Consider the following 18,756-nt stretch of genomic DNA (forward strand, 5'->3'; position numbering starts at 1 on the left):
AAGGAGTTTTTGAGCACTTTTTGCAGTTTTTGGCCAATATCTCAGGAATAAATCTTCCGATTAACACAACACAACGACTCACCATGCGAAAGGTATGGATGTGCCCATTCCAAAAATGTATAACATGTTAGGATAAAATATCAACAATTTAGGGTTAAGAGCAACCAAAGACAAAAAAGTAGTGTTTGGTAAAATTACTAATTTTTGGTTGATTTTTCATAAAAAATAAATCAGGAAAATTCAGTCTCTACGCATCGCTCGATCGAGATAGAAGTGTTTTGTTTTCGGTCTGTTGGAAAAAGAACAGTACAGTGCAGTAATCCGCGTTCAAGGTTATTTTGCCATTCTCTGCCTCTTCGAGGTTTGGACTTTTATTTTCTTTTGTGCGTGTGTTAACCGTTAGGCCACATTCCTCAACCTTTTGTTCGTAAAGCGAGGATTGAACAATAACCAGCTATTTAAGCTGGACTGGTGCGTCGTGGGAAACGAGTATACAGATAAGTGAAATCTACCTTTTTGATACATTTACGGCTTTTTCCCGTCTGCGCGGGTGCTGACCCCGTGCATTGACGGTGTCGATGGCTTCCTCCCCGGATGGCCAAATGGAGATCGAGTCGACTCCTAAGGCTCTCCCCCGACCCAAACAATATCCAGAGCTCTCGACCGGTCCCTTTGTGGTCTTCTTTCGGCCCAAAACAAAATCGCTGAATCTATTACAGATTTCAAAAGACCTGACGGAACGGTTCTCGGCTGTGATCGAAATAAAAAAGGTCCGCTCAGACAGGCTGAGGGTCGTGCTGACTAACTCAAAGCAGGCAAACGATATTGCTTGCTGCGAGCACTTTACGAAGGACTATCACGTGTATATTCCAGCTGTGAAAGTACAGTCTGAAGGCGTTGTCACCGATGACAGTTTGACATGCGAGGATCTGCTGCAGTACGGGGTTGGCCGTTTCAGAGACCGCTTACTTCAGCCAGTGAAAATACTCGAGTGCAAGCGTTTGCACTCAGTAGTAGTTGCGGGGGATGGTTCAAAAACGTACCCCCAATCAAACTCTTATCGGTTGACCTTCGCTGGTACCGCTTTGCCAAATTACGTCCTCTTGCACAAGGTTCGTCTGCCTGTGCGTCTGTTTGTGCCGCGGGTCATGAATTGCACAAAGTGTAAACAATTGGGTCACACAGCCACCCATTGTAGCAATAAGGCCCGCTGTGGAAAATGCGGGGAGAATCATCTAGATGATTCGTGCAGTAAGAATGCTGAGAAGTGTCCTTACTGTGCAGAAAATCTGCATGATATCTCGGCATGTCCCGCGTACAAACTACGCGGGGATAAACTAAAACGTTCCCTTGCTGGACGATCCGAACGTTCTTTTGCAGAAATGCTAAAGAAAGCTACACCACCAACCTCAACAAACATCTATGCTCACTTGCCTCCTAACGAGGGCGAGGCTGATGACCCACAAGAGGGAACATCTACTAGGGCGCCTAGAAGTTATAGGAAGAGGAGGAACATTTCCTCTCCTAAAGTTCGTTGTAAAGGCCAGAAGGTATCCCTTGACGGGACTCAGAAAGTCACATCTATTGGAAGTGTTGCAACCAAACCGAAGCAATTAGCTCCTGGTCTCGGAGGATTAAACTCAGAGAAGGAGTTCCCAGCACTTCCCGGAACATCAAAAATCCCAAGTGTTCCTCTGTTTCAGTTCGAGAATAATCGCGGCACTGGAATTATCAAACTCTCGGACATTGTGGACTGGATAATAAAAACTTTCAATATAACTGATCCTATTAAAAGTCTTATGTTAGCTTTTCTCCCTACAGTAAGAACATTTTTGAAGCAGTTGACTGCTAAATGGCCCCTCCTCTCAGCGATTGTATCCTTCGATGGCTAACTCATCGAACGAGGTCACGGATTTGATCACTGTTCTACAGTGGAATTGCAGAAGTATCATCCCGAAAATCGATTCCTTCAAAATTTTAATAAATAATTTGAGTTGCGATGCATTTGCATTATGTGAAACTTGGTTAACTTCCGACATAGATCTCAACTTCCACGACTTTAATATTATTCGCCTGGATCGAGACACCCCCTATGGAGGAGTGCTTTTGGGGATCAAAAAGCGCTATTCCTTCTACAGAATTAACCTTCCCTCGATAACAGGTATTGAAGTTGTCGCTTGTCAAGTAACAACCAAAGGCAAAGATCTTTGCATAGCTTCCATATATATTCCCCCCAACACCGCGATTGGGCATCGCCGGCTACATGACATCATAGAATCCCTGCCTGCACCGCGACTAGTTTTAGGCGACTTTAACTCTCACGGTACGGAATGGGGTTGCCTTTATGATGATAACCGTTCCTCTTTAATTCACAATATTTGCGACAACTTCAACATGACAATTCTAAACACGGGTGAAATGACACGGATTCCTCCCCCACCAGCGCGCCCAAGCGCATTAGATTTATCCCTTTGCTCGACCTCGCTAAAGTTAGAATGCGCGTGGAAGGTAATCCCTGATCCCCACGGTAGCGACCATCTGCCGATCGTAGTCTCAATCAATAACGGCTCAAGGCCATTGGAAACAATCAATATTTCGTATGACCTCACACGAAATATCGATTGGAAGAGCTATGCTGCCGCGATATCCGACAACATCGAATCTACTCAAGAACTTCCTCCGGAGGAAGAGTACAGCTTTTTGGCTGGCTTGATTCTCGACAGCGCGAATCAAGCTCAGACTAAGCCAGTACCCGGCGCGAACATACAAAAACGCTCTCCTAATCCGTGGTGGGACAAAGAGTGCTCAGACGTGTACGCAGAGAAGGCCGCCGCGTTTAAGACCTTCCGGAACGACGGGTTACCCGCTAGTTTTCGACAGTACGCGACGTTAGACAAGCGAATGAAGAGTTTGATGAAAGCCAAAAAACGCGGTTATTGGCGCCGGTTCGTCGACGGATTAACGAGAGAAACATCGATGAGCACTCTTTGGGGAACAGCCCGACGTATGCGAAATCGAAACAATACTAATGAGAGCGTGGAATATTCAAACCGTTGGATATTCGATTTCGCCAAGAAGGTTTGTCCGGATTCCGCCCCGGCACAGAAGATCTACCGCGCCGCGTCCCGTCACGATAACGCGAACGAAACACCTTTTTCGATGGTGGAGTTCTCACTTGCTCTCTTGTCGTGTAACAATAAAGCTCCAGGGCCAGACAGAATCAAATTCAACTTGTTGAAGAATCTGCCAGACTCTGCCAAGAGACGCTTGTTGAACTTATTTAATAAGTTTCTTGAGGCTAACATTGTCCCACACGATTGGAGGCAAGTGAAGGTCATCGCCATCCAAAAACCAGGAAAACCAGCCTCCGACCACAATTCGTATCGACCGATCGCAATGCTATCTTGTATCCGGAAGTTGTTCGAGAAAATGATCCTATCCCGCCTCGACAATTGGGTCGAAGCAAATGGCTTACTGTCAGATACACAATTTGGCTTTCGCAAAGGCAAAGGGACGAATGATTGTCTTGCGTTGCTCTCAACCGAAATTCAAATGGCCTATGCTAGTAAAGAGCAGATGGCATCAGTGTTCCTAGATATAAAGGGGGCTTTTGATTCAGTTTCTATCAACATTCTTTCAGAGAAGCTGCACCAGCATGGTCTTTCAGCGACTTTAAACAACTTTTTACTAAATTTGTTGTCGGAAAAGCACATGCATTTTTCGCATGGTGACTTATCGACATCACGATTTAGCTACATGGGCCTTCCCCAGGGCTCATGTCTAAGCCCCCTGTTATACAATTTCTACGTCGACGACATTGATGAATGTCTTGACAATTCCTGCACGTTAAGACAACTTGCAGACGATGGCGTGGTGTCTGTTACGGGACCCAAAGCTGTCGATCTACAAGGACCATTACAGAATACCTTGGACAATTTGTCTGCATGGGCTATTAAGCTGGGTATCGAATTCTCCACGGAGAAAACTGAGCTAGTTGTATTTTCTAGGAAGCGTGAACCAGCACAACTACAGCTTCTATTAATGGGTCAAACTATAGCTCAGGTCTTCACAGTAAAATATCTAGGGGTCTGGTTCGACTCGAAAGGTACTTGGGGATGCCATATTCGGTATCTGAAACAGAAATGCCAGCAAAGGATCAACTTTCTTCGTACAATAACCGGAACGTGGTGGGGTGCCCACCCAGGAGACCTAATTAGGTTGTATCAAACAACGATACTGTCGGTACTGGAATACGGATGCTTCTGCTTTCGATCCGCCGCGAACATACATTTCATCAAACTCGAAAGAATTCAGTATCGTTGTTTGCGTATCGCCTTAGGGTGCATGCAGTCGACCCATACGATGAGTCTCGAAGTACTGTCGGGCGTTCTCCCGCTGAAAAATCGATTTTGGGAACTCTCATATCGATTGCTCATTCGATGCGATATCTTGAACCCGTTGGTGATTGAAAATTTCGAAAGGCTTGTTGAGCTCAATTCTCAGACCCGTTTTATGTCCCTGTACTTTGACTACATGGCGCAAAATATTAATCCTTCTTCTTACAATCCCAACCGTGTGCATTTCATAAATACTTCTGAATCTACTGTTTTCTTCGACACATCCATGAAAGATGAGATTATTGGAATTCCGGACCATATACGCCCACAAGTGGTTCCAAATATTTTTTATAATAAATTCCGAGAAGTCGACTGTTCTAAGATGTTTTATACTGACGGATCAAACCTCGAAGGGTCCACTGGCTTCGGTATTTTCAATCAAAAGTTCACCGCCTCCTACAAACTCAGTGACCCTGCTTCAGTTTACGCCGCAGAACTAGCTGCTATTCAGTATACCCTTGGAGTCATTGACACATTACCCGCAGACCATTACTTCATCGTCTCGGATAGTCTGAGTTCTATTGACGCTATTCGCTCGATGAAACATGGAAAGCATTCCTCGTATTTTTTGGGGAAAATACGGGAGCTGCTGAGTGCTTTATCTGACAAATCTTTCCAGATTACCTTGGTGTGGGTCCCTTCTCATTGCTCCATTCCGGGCAATGAGAAGGCGGACTCTTTAGCTAAGGTGGGTGCCATTGAAGGTGACGTTTTTGAAAGACCAATTTGCTTCCACGAATTTTTCAGTATTACTCATCAGAGAACCCTCGAAAGTTGGCAAACCTCGTGGAGCAATGGGGAGCTAGGAAGGTGGCTACATTCGATAGTCCCTAAGGTATCGACGAAACCTTGGTTCAAGGGGATGGATGTGGGTCGTGACTTCATTCGTGTGATGTCCCGACTCATGGCGAACCATTACACGCTGGATGCACATCTCCGACGTATTGGGCTCGTGGAGAGTGGTATCTGCGCTTGTGGCGACGGTTATCATGATATAGAGCACATAGTCTGGGCGTGCACCGAGTACAGTTCCGCCAGGTCTCGGCTTATGGACACCCTCCGGGCCCGAGGAAGACCACCCAACGTCCCGGTTCGAGATGTGTTGGCAAGCCGCGATGTCCTCTATATGTCCCTTATATACACCTTCATAAAAACCATCAATATCCAACTTTAACTGCCCCTTTTTCCTTATCATTCTCAGAAGCGCTCTTTTCCACCTGTACCATACACCCACGATGGTTTGATGCGACTCCAAGGCGACACAAAACATCCCTGTCGAATGAGCCAACAAACACGAGACCTAAAGCACGAACATCACACGCACAACTCGAAATGTAGCCGATCAACATCTGAGCCGCACTACGAAATCGTCTGGAGAAACCCCTGCCATCTCGAGAACGACCACCCGGCGTCCCAGTACATGATTCTTCCTGATGAAGACCACCCTGATTCTGTAATCCATCCGTTGATCTCCCGAAGTCTGAAACTGAAACAATGTTCTCCCCCTGCCATGTTTGTCCACCCTACTTCCCCTGACTCTTATACACAGAAGTAACACCCCTTCCCCCCCCCCCCCAAATATCTTCATGAAGCATTTAGCTCTTCTTGCCTTTTCTAGTTTTAACTATTATATTATATGATCTCGTTTAAAATGCCCAACTCTACTACCACGTAAAATAACTCTAATTAATGTCTCCGAATCTTTACAAAATTTAATCACGCCCTCTAATTATTTCTACTTTTAAGATAGTCGTAAAAATTTTCCCCCTTAGTTAAACATTATTTGCTCCAATAATCTCATTGCTAAAAATGTCAAACCATATTGCCATAAAAACTAAATGACCCCTCTAATCTTACGAAAATTATACTACCCCCTTGTGTATATGTATAGCTATAAATTAGCCTTAGTTTAATTTAAAAAATCAATATGTAAGCCCCTAGTTTTAAGTAATTTAAAATGTAAAACAAAACAAAATTGGCACCTTTAAGCTAACGCAAACCTGCCTTATCAAATAAACGAATTGAAAAAAAAAAAAAAAAAAATCAGGAAAATTAAAATCTTATGTGACATGCAAACTTTTCACGTAAATTTTAAGCCTAAGATCACGAAAATCTGACAAAAACTGGTCATGTTATTAGACACCGAGTGAAAATTGCTATGTTTTTCACATATCTCTTTTGATCTTAAATAGGATTACGCTAGTTCACAAGAAAAATTAAGTTAAGAGAAAAAGTGTTTTCTAGATAAATTTTTGGTCGCTGAATACGAAAATAATACTCTATTTCTCTTTCAAAGAAGTTCGAGTTAAAAAAAAGTTTTTCTTTTGCTTCCGCTTTTTTGTTTTTGACAGATTTTAACAATTTTAAGGAAATCGCGATAAGCTAAGAAGAAAGGTGTTTCCTCAGTTAATTTTGGATCGCTGAATACGAAAACCAAGTCCATTTTTTTCAAAGAAGCATTTTCAAGATTTCTTTGAAAAAGGTGTTTTGGGCACTATTTTAGTTATTTGTCAATATCTTGTTCAAATAGGATCCGATCGAAACAGTTCGAAAGGTATTGATGTGCCCTTTCCGAACATGTATAATATGCGTAGATCAAATCTCGACAAACATATGATTACGGCTTAAAAACCAACTGTCCAAATTTTCTTTGAAATGAAATTTAAGACAAACGGTTACCCGCCAATCACAGATGTTTATAGTAAACAACAGAAAAAAGTTTTCTCTTGCATTAACTGCTATGAACTGCGTATAGCCAGTAACGGTTTGTCCGGAATTTCCTTTCAAAGAGAATTTCGACAGGTGGCTTTTAAGCCGTAGTCGTATGTTTGTGGAGAAATGTACATTTATTATGATTACAATCGACCAAAGTAAAAAAAACCTTTTTTAAAAAAATCATATTTCTAGTAAATTTTTTATAATAAATCAAGGACAGAGGAAAATTCTTTTAGGATCTAATGAGATAAATAATCTTTTTGCATAAATTTTAATCCAATGATCACAACAGTCGGATGAAAAATGTAGATGGTATGAAGCACTGAGTTAAAATTATAACTTTATTTATCGCACAATCATACTTTCGGCTGAAAAAATCTTCTATACTTGATAGTTATTGTTTGTGTTGGGTACTGTCTTCTCGAGCTTGCATCCATCCATCCTGCGGAATTTGAATGGTTTTGGACATTTCATTGTACAACTAAGTGCTCTTTTTAAAATGTGGAAATATCGTTGGAAAAGTTTTGTTTTGTCTGCGGTGAGTACATATTTTACGATTTAAAGGAATTTTAGCCTTCTGCTTCAACAGGCTTCACAACAGATTCTCAGTTCACAGAATATTACGTGGCTAGTGCTACGATCCCACTGAGACTCCTTCCTGATAGGGACTCGAATATTTGACGACTGGCTTATGAGACCAGTGCTACACCCTCTAAACCGCCGCACCATGGCAGGGTCCGCTAAAATCATAAAATTTCTATTTCGCTCAATGTGCCATAGCATCAACATTTTTCATCCGATGTTAGTGATATTAGGCTTAAAATTAACGTAAATATATTATTTGTCATCTTAGATTCTGAAAGGTCCGAAAAAAAATTTGTTTTTTGGTAAAAAAATCATTTAAAAATGAGTAACTTTTAAAAATGGTCAAAAATGCACCTTTTTTAAACTTTGGTCGCTTGAAACACTAAAAATTTTACATATGATTGACACATATTATCTATTTTTTGAAAGGGCATCTCAACCTGTTTCAACCTGCATATTGACTAAATTAATTGAATGATTTTGACAAGAAATATTGACTAAAAACTACAAAAAGTGCTCAAAAACGAGCTTTTTGAGAAAATCATAAAATCGCTTCTTTAAACAAAAAAATGAATATTGTTTTCGTGTTCAGCGACCCAAAATTAGTCTAAATATACTTTTTCTTGAAGCTTCATTTTTCTTGTAAACTAGTGTAATTATTAGACTTTGAATGCCATCTGCGCACGCATACTCAAAATTCACCAGACAAACAACAACTGATAGTATATTTCAGAATCACCTAATAAAATTAGCCAATAAAAGTACGCCGAAACAAATCCATCAAATTTCCGTAGGTTTTATTTACGGATTCGCTGATCCGTAGAAATTCTCCTAATCCGTTGATCTACGTTGATTTTCGCAGATCTAACATTGCAATGATATCTGGGATGAAGAACTTAACCGGTGCATTTAGCATCATGACCCTCCAAATACTGGGGACGATGACTGTCAATTGCTGTCATCGAACCACTCGAAATATTTTTTGGCGTTATCATTGTGAAGTAAATGCTTTATCATGATGATTTTAAAATTTGAATTTTACCTATCGTGTTTGGGTTACCTGGGGACCGATATCGACCAGCCAATTCGTCGAAAATCCTTATCAAATCATTATCGCCATAGACACACACACCAGGAACTTACATTTATTCCGAGGTTTATTTACGTTTGATGCTGTTTGTCGTATCCATTTATAGCGACACGATTAAATGTTTGGCTAGTATATGTTTCAATGTCGTAAAAGTCCGACGCGATGTAGTAAAATGTTGAGGATGGTTTAGATTCCATCTGAACGTAAAGCTGCTTCAGACTTGGGATAAATTCGACTATAGGTTTGTTCTCAAACTTGTACCATGTAACGCTCTGGTAGGATCCAATATATTATGAATACAACATTATAATATATTAATTGCATGGGTTTCATGCCAAAGGCAAAATTCGTTTATGACGGTAATCAGATAGATATCCTATATCAAATAAACCGAATCGAGATATTTTCCCCTCCAAAATTGTGAATAGTCGTGGTTGGCATACCGAGCATATCTAGTTTAAATATCTTCAATTGATCTTTAACACGCAAAATCAGACAGTTCGCGAGCTTAATTGAATTTACATTCGCTCGACCATTTCGATGTATGATAAAATCGATATCTATCTATCGATCTATGTGTGGCATGAAATAATTTGCTTTGTGTCGGCCTGAATCTAGGAAATTGAGCCAAGCTAAATCGTTGTCTAGGAAGTGTCGCGCTTTTTCATATGTCACTAGAAAACTTTACTGCTATATCAATTTTTCATGTGATAAATTATTCACGATTCTTTTCCACTGATGATACCGAACGAAACAAGATTCGACGAGTCTAAACGTCACTAGAACATTTGAATACACACCCATGCGTTCTATAATAATCGCACCACACAATCACTCGTCCTCCAGTCTAATCAAATCGCTATCTTATCAAAAACAAAAAAAAAGCCCACCGTCACCACCATATCTATCCATATAGGCATATCGGCATGTGAATCGACAACTGTATTATAAACGCGCGGGTCAAGCGCTGGAGCAGTTCATTCAATTGAAAGCTGCCGCACCGGACAAACAAATCTAAATATCAAATCGAACAAGTGTAAGGATACGTTCAACATAGAGAAAAATCTTATCGGTGATTTTTATATCAAAGGCCAACCAACGGGTGTGACTCGGCGATTCGGTCCGTCCTATCTTCGAATCAAAGTGAATGCGTCAATTCGTGATAACTGTGAAGAAGCGTGGACGTATGGTAATTATTTGGTGTGATCAACGGCGACTGGATTAAAAGTTCGTAAACTCGTGATTATTTGTGAAACTGTGCGGTGGACTGTTGGAAATTGAATCACCACCACCATCTTCCGGCTAGAACGGATCGGGAGATAGTACCTCCTAATGACGTTTGAGGAATTCTGCGGTGGTCCCTTTTGGGTGAGTAGTCTTTCGTATTAACTGATTGGATGGCTGGAAATGTGCATGGGTAGTGGAATTTGTATCCTTGCATCGTTTAAGTTAAAAAAAGTTTGGAAGCGAATTGGATCAAGCAGAGACGTTAAAAAATGTGAATACGATTAATAGTTTCTTCTTAACGTTTTAAGTCTGAGCGTTTTATGGTTTAGTGGAAGAGTGGTTCACTGATTATATTTTTAAAGTGCGAGTTAAACCATTCGAATTTTGGTTATCCGTTCTTCAAACAACGAAACTAGCAGCTTTCTATAAATAGAACAATTTCGAAAGAAAGTCTGGCTTACTTTTATAATGACGTAATTTACGTCACTTCCAAAATATTGGAAAAATTTCCGTCAAGATTACCATCAAAACAGGATAAATCAAATGGAGCAATATAGATGGATTTCTTCGCGATAATAAGTGTAATAAAAATTTCAACCCTTTAATCGTAATGAACGAAACGAGCAATATTTCCGCTGCCAAAAAAATGTGTACGCAATTAATATCGCTCTAAAAATAGAGCAATTGAAAAATAAAAATCTAAACTTTAAGAAGTGATATTCGGTCAAATTAAATAGGATTTCGAATTCATCTCCTCAGTAACAAGCACAAGATCAAGATCAGATAGACGACAAATCCCAACTGGCGGCAAATTGGTCCCAGTCGGACACTAAACCTACAGAATCACACAAATTGTTTAGTCCCGAGTGAAGCCTCAGGAAGCAAGCACAGAAGCTCAGATTTGCTGATGAGAAAATGAAAAAGAACCTCTTGTTTTTTGGCTTGGGAAACAATTGCAAAATTTATTTCCAAAATGTATATATTTTATCATCTTAGAGAATAAATTTTACATATACTTACAGATGCTGTCAATCGAGTTGTAAACTGCACTACCCCCACTTGATAGTCTGTCGATTGATTTCAATCTGTGAAAGTGCCAATGAAATCATACGCAACATTGCAATATATTATGAAATGACAAAACCACGAACATGTGCGACTCGAGCTCATTGATTAATAAGAAGCACGCCTTTTTGGTCAAATTTGTCTTACTCACGCGTCATACAATACAATTTCGAACTTTAAGGGTGCCTTTCCTTACTTAAATAAAAGCTATGAGAAATTTGATAAATTATGCAGCCTTTCAAATCAATACCTTCACTTTATTTAGCAGTAGCACATGCTAGCTGGAACAAGGTAGACAAATTTTTGAAGCAATTCAAGAAGGAACATGAATTTTAAGAGTATTTATTGGCTATATGATGATGATGGTCCCACCTCATACCCCCACAAAGGTGTGAGCTGAACGAGTTATCTAGAAGATAATTAATATTTTAAATCATGACAAGACCAGTTAACAAAAAAACGGACTGGTTCAATTTACAGACATAGCCTTTCCTTCAAAAGAACGTAACCAGATATATTTCGAATATTCCATCGCTCTAAAGTTTTCAAAAGTAACGCTCTCGAAATTGTCTCAAAAGCGCGTTTCAGATCCAAAAATACAGCAAAAATAGTCTCTTTAACCTCGATTTTCTCTTTCCATTTTGCTAAACACTAGATTCAAAGCGGTTTCGCAAGAGTGTCCCTCTCGGTATCCCGATTGCTCCGGAATTAGCAAATTATTATTATTCAAATAACTCATCAGCTGGCCCTTAACAACAAGTTCTAAAATTTTCTCTAATGTGTGCAACATGTTAATGGGGCGGTACTCTTTAGGAATCACAAGTGACTCCTTCCAAACTGTCGGCACGTGCCCAGTTTGTAGCGATTCATTTACAAGGTCCAGCAGATCGTGTCCGATGACCTGAAAGCAATCCTGTATCACTTTTGCATTGACATTATCGATACCAGCCGATTTTCCCAAAGAAAAACAAATATCTTTTAATTGTTCAAAAGTGATTGGGTGAAATCCGTCAAATCTACAGTTAGTATTAATCGGCTGTGTTATTTCCACAGGTTCACTGACCAGCTGACCAGTTGGACACTGTTAACGAAATAACTGTTCAATTTTTCAGCTATTATTTGTTCAGATTGTTCTTCTATCCCGTTAAAAGTTACTCCTAAATTCTTTAGGATTTTCCATAACTCTTTGCTGTTGTTTTGATGTTGATCGATCTTCCTTTGAATATATTCACATTTGGCCTTCAACAAGGCCCGTGAATAAATATTTCGCGCGTGTATGTAGCCATTCCAAAGACGTTCACTATTAGTTCTGCAAAATTTCTTGTACTTTTTATCCCTTTTACGTTTAAGGCGCAAAAGATCTAAAGAGTACCAGCTGTTCGAGTTATTTGAATTAACAAACTTTTGAGAAACTAAACTATTTCTACACTCTTTTAACACGTTAGTTAGAACAGCTGCCTTGTTATCCAAATTTCCATTCAATTCCGTAAAATCCATGCTTCTCTAAACCAGTTGAGACATAGCTTGTTTCGAATATCTTTTCCAGCACTTGATTTTAACTTTATCCTCTTCACGGTTAGGTTCATTCTCCAGTAAAATTGAAATTGTCTCATGGTCTGAAATTTTACAATCGGCCTCTACATACGAATGAACCCCATCAAAATTGGAATACACGTGATCTATCAATGTTCTACTGTGTCTGGAAATTCTTTTAAACTCACTAACCGTTTGCTTGAAATTGAAAACTCTGCCAACTGCTTCAACTGATTCGAATTTTGATCATTGAGCCAATCAATATTGAAATCGCCCGAAATTACATTAAGTTTACTTAAGTCAACGAAATTCTCCCACCAGTTTTCTAAAATTTCTAAAATCCGTCGATCGCTTGAACTAGGAGAATCGTATACTACTGCAAAATTTCCCATCTGCATGCCTCCCAAGAAACAATTTGGAAACAACTGTAAGACTATTTACTGAATAAATGCCTAATAAAAGCAACCTATGCTGAATAAACAGTATTGCTGAACTATGTTATGAACACTACTTTTATCAGTAAATCAAAACACTGTTATTCAAAATCATTAAATGTGTTGAAATATCGGTAAAATAAACGTGCCTATGGCTAGTTGTAGCACGGCTATTCAAATTGTATGTTATACCTGAACAATATGCTGAATAAATGTTTTTCTACCTGCTTTAGGTACCTCAACACAAATGCTATTAAATTGCTGATAAGACTCTGAAAAAATGTTAGTCCAATCAATAAAAAATATACTGTTCAGCGTGCTATTTTTTCTGAACTACATACTGAATTAAACTGCATTCAGCAGAACTGATTACTTCTGTTCAATTGATACGTGCTGAATAACATGCTGAAAATTGTCATATGCACTTTGTAAACATTGCCAGCGATACTCTGGCTCGTATTAAAAATCGAAAAATCGCTTGATGTTTTTGTAAAAGGAATTCTACCCAGTATAGCTCAGCCGGACAATGAGCCAGAATTCTAGCTGATTCCAGTTAGTATTCCGACACCTGTGACACAACCGATGATTCTAATTAGAATCGTTCATTACCGGAACCGGAATACTAACTAGAACCAGCCATCAGCCTCATTTTCGGCTGAACTTACTGAGTAGATTCGCAGTCTTGTTTCAGGACCAGTATGAGTGAACCTGAACTGTAAAAGTGTTATCATGCAAATGATGTCAACTTACCCTCGTTCTCAAATAGGTGGTTTAAATCAATGCTCGCTAGTTTGCGGCACGCTTTGGTCTTCACCTTCTTTGTAGGTGGGATCAGCTGTACATCTGATGTATCGGAAGTGTGACCCGCCTGCCTCAGTTTCAGCTTCGTCAAAGGTGGGGATATATTTTCGTTTTACTTCGCATTTTAATCTGTTCCAATTTGGAGATGGTTTCGATGATGGATCTCTTATAAGTAATTCCAACCGCTTTGGTAGCCATAATAGATATTTTCCATCGATCCATTGATGTGGAACTATTGAAAGAACCGGTCGACTCGCTTCATGGTTTGCACAATGCAGAAAAAGTGACCGGTGTCTGAAATGCAGATAACATACCGCAAGGGGACATTATAGTAACTAGTGTTAAAAATACAGTGCTAATCGTGCAATTTATAGTAATAGTTATTGATTCAGTACCAAAACGAGCATATTTTTAACGTTAAATAAAACATTATTTCGCTAGAAATATCCACAGATCACAGTCGCTGAACGAACATAGTTTGCAGCATCTGTAACCCCTGTAATCAACATGCACTGCGTTTTGTTATATGCTTAATTCGAAATCCGATTTGGGCTGCAAATTCATAAATTTTTGAGAACAATCCACTTACCTTATCGTGGATATAACACTGGCTCATTTTATTAACTTTCAGCAGCTGTTCGAAATAAAAAAAAAACTTTCAGCAGCACAGTAGATGAATAAAATCACGACTTTTAATGCCAAATGATTCGAGGTTTTGAAAAAAATGCTCCGTTGTGATGAAAAAAATTATCGAGATAAATGACGTTACCATCCGAGGTGTAAGGTTGCACCTCCTGTTCTAAGGTTGCACCCCCTGTTTGAATATACGTATTTGAGGCTCTTATAAAGCAGTTGATCAGCGCCGGTTTTGAACTGCCATTAACACAACGCTGATTAAAAATATCAATGTTGCCGCAATTCAGCTATTAATATATGACTATATGAATACTTACTTGATTGGTATGATGACCAATTTTTCATGTGCTAGTAGAAAGGCGATATGGCTTAGATGGAAGAGCGACGAATGTAGTAACACAATATACCTGGGTTCGAATCCAAATGCTGGAAAAAGGAAATGGATTCGCAAAATTTCATCTTGGAAGGTAAGGTTTTGTGGTGCTGATTGACTTTGGGGGCCTAAGCTCCGTTAACCAGTAATTACGAATGGAAAGAAGATTAAATTAATTGAAAAAAATGCCGACAATTGTTGGTGAAAAAAATATTTTTACCATTAGCTTTTCAAGCGCCTTACAACAAGCTGAACAATTACTAAATAATTGCAGCTTAAACTGATTTAATCAGCAACTCCTTGTAAAAGCTGAACAAGGTACTGAACAAGTTTTGTTTGCGTGTGGAAAAAGCCTGTTTTCAGCTTACTTAATCAGAAACAGTTGAACTAATGTTATGAGCCATACAGAACTGCGACTGAAGAAACGCTGTTACAACAGCACTAATCAGCAAATGCTGAATAAATTCTCCAATTTCAACTGGTTAAGCATTGAAGAGCAGTAGCTTGAATATTTTAAAACGCAGCTAATCAGCATAAGCTGATTAAAATATCTTGCATACACGTTTTTTCAGCAGAAATTGTTCCTTGGGCTCTTTCAACTGATATACCCAAGAACCAATTATTATCAACTGCTTCGTTTAACCGAACGTTGAATTTAATCGATTCTTTGGCGTAAATAGCAACTCCACCGGTATGTCTGGAATGAGATAGGCAAAAAGCAACTTTATAACCCGGATTGCTATACTGATCAAATGCATCAGCATCAACAATATGTGTTTCTGATATTAACCTTTACAGTACCAAGTTAAAATTTTTCTGAAAATTTTAATTAAATTTTGCTCTCATTTCGTCAATTTTTGACCGAATTGGATGGAACCGGCTTTAAAAGATCTGGAATTTAGTCCAGTTTCCATATACCGAGTAGCGTTCAAATTCGTGGACCGGTTCCGGAATTAATCCGAATTCCCTTGGGGTATATCCGGCATCCCAGTGGGGTGACGGACGAGTTTTGAAGAAACATCCCATAAATTTAAGTAATTGTATTTTGAAATGTGCTACATATGACTATTTCCCATTGATCCTTCACAATAGACATGAATTGGACCAATCTTGGCCACTGGAGAACTGTTCCGGGAGAACCTAAGAAAATGTATATATTTTTCTATCATTTCAGCGATTTGGGTTCATAGCTTTATACGAAATGCGAAGTTCTTCCAATCATACGGTTCTACAGCTCCCTCAAGGCCATTCCGGCACCGGTTCCGTACGGATGGACATTTGACGTCATTTTGAAAACCAAGATGGCGGCTTCCGGTTACCACAAAACAGTGAAAACCACCATCAATATGGGTGTTATTTGAAAGAGAACGGTCAGCAAAAGCTGGAAATTGATAATTGACGCCATTTTGAAAAGCAAAATGGCGATTTCCGGTTACCACAAAACAGTGAAAAGCATCATCAATATGGATGTCATTCGAAAGGGAATGGTCAATAGAAGACAGAAATTGATTTTTGACGCCATTTTCAATACCAAGATGGCGGTTTCCAATTATCACAGTGCAGTGCAAACCACCACCAATAATGGCGTCATTGTAAAGCGCTAGCGATCAGCAAAAGCCGAAAAATGGTTTTTGGCGCCAATTCGAAAACCAAAATGGCGGGTTCCTGTTCCAAAGAAACAGTGAAAAACGTCATCAATATGGGTGTCCTTAGAAAAGAAATGGTCACTTGAAAACCAAGATGGCGGCTTCCGGTTACCACAAAACAGTGAAAACAACCATCAATATGGGTTTTATTTGAAAGAGGAAATTTATAATTGACGCCATTTTCAAAACCAAGATGGCGGTTTCCGGTTACCAAAACAGTCAAAAGTATTGTCAATATGGGTGTCATTCAAAAGGGGGGGGGGGTCAATAGAAGACAGAAATTGATTTTCTCGCCATTTTCTAAGCAAAGATAGCGGCTTCCGGTTTCCACAAAGCAGTGAAAACCACCGTCAATAATGGTGTCATTGTAAAGCGGGTGGTCAGTAAAAGACGAAAATTGGTTGTTTACGCCATTTTGAAAACCAAGATGGTGGCTTCCTGTTCCAAGGAAACAATGAAAACCATTGTCAGTATGGGTGGCATTTGAAACGGGGTGATCAGTAGAAGACGGGAATTGATGATTGACGCCATTTTGAAAACCAAGATGGCGGCTTCCGGTTTCCACAAAACAGTGAAGACTGTCAGCAATATGGAAATCATTTGCGAGTGGATGGTCGGCAGATACGGATATTGATTGACGCCATTTTGGAAAGCAAGATGGTGGTACCACAAAATAGTCAAAATCATCATCGGTATTGGTTTTATTTGGAAATGAACGGTCACCCAAGTAGCAATTTTTATTTCAACAACTATTTCACACCAACAATAAGTATGTGCTGTTGTGACAGACAACTTAGTTTCTTCGTGATTCAAAAGGTACAGATTTAGACTGATTTTCAATATAGTTCAGCGAATCTTTTGAAACTTGCTCCCGTTTCGTAGTCATTACGATGCGAGAATAACCGAATTAAATCATATTGTTGTCAATATGTTGAACGCAGATTTCAACAAGATTAGTTCATTCTAGCCGATGTTCACATGGACTGTCAATCGGCAATATTATTATAATAATAATTTTCGATTTGGACATGTGTATTTTCCTCGTTCAATACTGCGGATCGTGATCGTGCGTTGCATTGGAGATGTATTTGTTGATTCACGCGTTCGTGGTTGGTGTCGGTGTCGGCTTCATAGTGGTATACGTGCATGTGTGTGGGGCTTCTTCGATGACTTCATAGTTTACGGAGTGATTGCTGGCCTCAATTAAAGCAGTGGATGATATCAAGAAGTTTTGACTCGTGAGCCGCTGCCGAATAATGTGCTGGGGGAACGACGGCGACTGGGATGCCGCGGTTGCCTACTTTTTTCTCTTTTTTCTTTACTTTGTATGTAGGGGTTTTCCACTACTCGGGTTCTTGTTTGCCCGGCGTACCCTTCTTTTCAGGGCGGCCTTGGTGTTTCTACAGAATTACGGATTTTCGTTTAACAACAAAAAAAGGTAAATAAACTAATAGATTTACCGACTTATCGATGAAGTTGATCAGCTGCTTCTGACGATGGCGGGAAGGCGGGCGGTTTCTTCCGACCGGCCGGGAACACAGCGGCCGCGTTCTCCTGCTGGTGTCGTTGGCTGCGCCGGCAGCGGTCCTAGACTTTTAGCTAGGGAGGTGAGCTTGACTCCTTTGTTGGAACCTCCCTAGCGACGATGGCGAATCAGCACCGGATCTATTCGCTCCCCACGAGAGATCCCAGAAGTCACCGCAGTGTACTTCCCAGGGAGCACCTTTGGCCACCCTGCTTCGCTCTCCTTGATGTTTAGCTGTGAAGGAGAGCTAGGCTCGTTCGGCTGATCCTTCACAGCGAGAGCGGAAAAGCGTCTTCTGGGTCCTTTATACTTAGCCGGGGAAGCGAGTTGCTCCTTGGCGCTTAGCTTCCTTTTCCAGCGACCCGACACCAAAATACTTGAGTACCCGAACCACGGGTCGGCACTTTTCGAACGGGATTGTCACCGTCGCACACGCGCACTTCACCGCACTGGTTATTGTGGCGGGGAACTGTCCCGGAAAAACAAAAAAACTCGGGGCGTCTGTTCGATGCCGTGGTCCGTCACTATCTAAAAACCTCGATGGCCGCCTTCTCCACGACACGAAAAAACAAACACCAACACCAAAAAAGCGTACCGCCGCATAGCTATGTGTAGCATATCCTGCACACTTATTGCAGCAAGAGGAGAGCGGTTGCCTATCGTAGCCCTATGTTTCTTGTATACAAACATAAAACAAAAATTAGTACACCTAACTGATTACACAAAACC

General features: G+C 40.2%; 1 protein-coding gene across 1 annotated transcript in view; it reads left to right on the forward strand.

Moving 5' to 3' along the window:
• The first annotated feature begins 9,751 nt into the window (after window positions 1-9,751).
• The window catches only part of LOC131682561 (multidrug resistance-associated protein 1-like), a 34,876-nt gene continuing 25,871 nt past the window's right edge, over window positions 9,752-18,756 (forward strand). The window contains exon 1 of the mRNA XM_058964133.1: window positions 9,752-10,155. Within this exon, the coding sequence (XP_058820116.1) occupies window positions 10,120-10,155 (36 nt within the window). The 5' untranslated portion in view covers window positions 9,752-10,119. The remainder of the gene's footprint in view (window positions 10,156-18,756) is intronic.

Source organism: Topomyia yanbarensis, chromosome 2, assembly GCF_030247195.1.
Source record: "Topomyia yanbarensis strain Yona2022 chromosome 2, ASM3024719v1, whole genome shotgun sequence".
Classification (NCBI taxonomy): domain Eukaryota; kingdom Metazoa; phylum Arthropoda; class Insecta; order Diptera; family Culicidae; genus Topomyia; species Topomyia yanbarensis.